This window comes from Rhinoraja longicauda, chromosome 3 (assembly GCF_053455715.1).
Source record: "Rhinoraja longicauda isolate Sanriku21f chromosome 3, sRhiLon1.1, whole genome shotgun sequence".
In the NCBI taxonomy this organism is placed as follows: domain Eukaryota; kingdom Metazoa; phylum Chordata; class Chondrichthyes; order Rajiformes; family Arhynchobatidae; genus Rhinoraja; species Rhinoraja longicauda.
The window spans coordinates 27,760,842-27,762,728 of NC_135955.1; the positions used below are offsets into that span (position 1 = coordinate 27,760,842).

The following is a 1,887-nucleotide window of genomic DNA, read 5'->3' on the forward strand; positions in this document are numbered from 1 at the left end:
ATGTTGACTGTAGTAGGAGCGATATTTCTTGGTTTCTGGTTATAGTATTGGGACTGCCGGTTAACAGTCCAGGCCGACAGTACAGTTCATGAACTCATTACCGACCTCAGCGTAGCGGTGGAGTCCCAGACCAACGTATAATATGACTTGATAATGGGGTGCCTGTCTGACGCCCATAGTAACAGCGACGGCAGGCTTATGTATTTATATAAGGTAGTATTCGGGAGAAAAACTAGATTGTTATCCCATCTAACGACCAAAAGGTGTCCACGGAAGGAAGTGGACTTGAAAACGCATTGGAAGCGACCAGGGCAGACCCAGTCATGAAATCATCTAGCTTGCATCTCAGGAAATGTTCCTTGCCCATGGCCGTTCTGTGCAGGAAATTTCCCTCCACCACTAGTCAGTCGGTGAAATCCGAGCCCAGAGCGAGATCCTACTCTTCAGCAGACAGCCAAACGACCCAGTCCGGCAGGGAGTTGAAGGAGGTCCGGGCACTGATGATTGATATGGGTTCGGGCTATATTAAGGCTGGCTTCGCTGGGCTGTCCAAGCCATCGGCCACCATCTCGTCCATGGTGGGCAGGCCAATGCAGCGCAGCGCCAAGACCGGAGACAACCGTCAGGAGAATTTCGTAGGCAGAGAGCTTACTGCACCCGACGAGCTGCGCCTAGTCAACCCGCTCCGACACGGCATCGTGGTGGACTGGGACGCCGCTGAGGCCGTTCTGGGTTACGTCCTGGAGAAGGAGCTGCGGGTGAGACCAGAGGACCACGCCGTGATGGTGGCGGACCCTCCGCTCAGTCCCATGACGAACAGAGAGAAGATAGCCGAGCTCCTTTTTGAGATCTTCAACATTCCAGCCATGCACATCACCAAGCAGTCCATGCTCTCCATCTACGCCTACGGTTGCACCTCGGGGCTGGTGGTGGAGAGCGGCCATGGCTACTCCAGCGTGGTGCCAATCCACGAAGGCTACATCATGCCCCATATCACCACCACAGTGGACTACGCGGGCAACGACCTGACCAAACACTTGATTAAACTCCTCAATCAAAGTGGCCATACGTTGAGCATGGCGGATTACCAGCTGGTGGAGCACATCAAACAAGAGTTTTGCTACACTGCCATGGACTTCGATGCAGAGAATCGAGGAGAGCCGAAGGAATGTGCAACGCACTATGAGCTGCCTGATGGTAAAGTGATCACCATTGGCAAGGAAAAGATCAAGTGCCCCGAGGCCCTCTTTAATCCATCCCTCATGGGTTCCAGGGAGCCCGGGTTGCACACCATAACTTTGAATGTCATTAACAAATGTGATAGCTCGCTCCTGGAAGAGATGTATAGGAACATCCTACTCTGTGGGGGATCCACCATGTTCTCTGGCTTTCGTGTCCGTTTCCAGAAGGAACTTAGGAAACTGGCCCCGGATATGAACCCGCAGGTCCAGGCAATTCCCGAGAGGAAATATTCCGTTTGGTATGGAGGGTCGATCTTATGCTGTCTCAAATCCTTCCAACAACTCTGGGTTAGCAAGAAGGAATATGATGAGCGCGGACCAGTAGCCGTCTATCGGAAATGTTTCTGAAAGGGCTTCTTGTGCATTGACTATTATCCGTTGTCGGACCTAATATTAAATCGGGGTTAAAAATATGCAAGTAATAATAAAATCATATCAATTTGTGTGATTGGTGATATGTATAATCAGAGAGCTTATAAATGAGATTGCATTGCTAAATAATGCCTTACCTTATGGAATCCCACTATTAAAGCTGGTGAAAATGCCAACTCTGCAGGTCAGTTTACTGTTGACTGGAAATAAACTTGGTCTGTCTGGTTTGGATACTGTTCTGAACGGGTGTTCCGACGACTGTGTGAACAGGTCT

The 1,887-nt window shown here is 50.3% G+C and overlaps 1 protein-coding gene across 1 annotated transcript; it reads left to right on the forward strand.

Annotated features, from left to right (window-relative positions):
* Positions 1–323: 323 nt before the first annotated feature.
* On the forward strand, positions 324–1,589 carry LOC144592348 (actin-like protein 7A). The gene has a single exon (XM_078396893.1). It carries the CDS (start codon positions 324–326, stop codon positions 1,587–1,589), a length of 1,266 nt encoding a protein of 421 aa, XP_078253019.1.
* Positions 1,590–1,887: the final 298 nt, after the last annotated feature.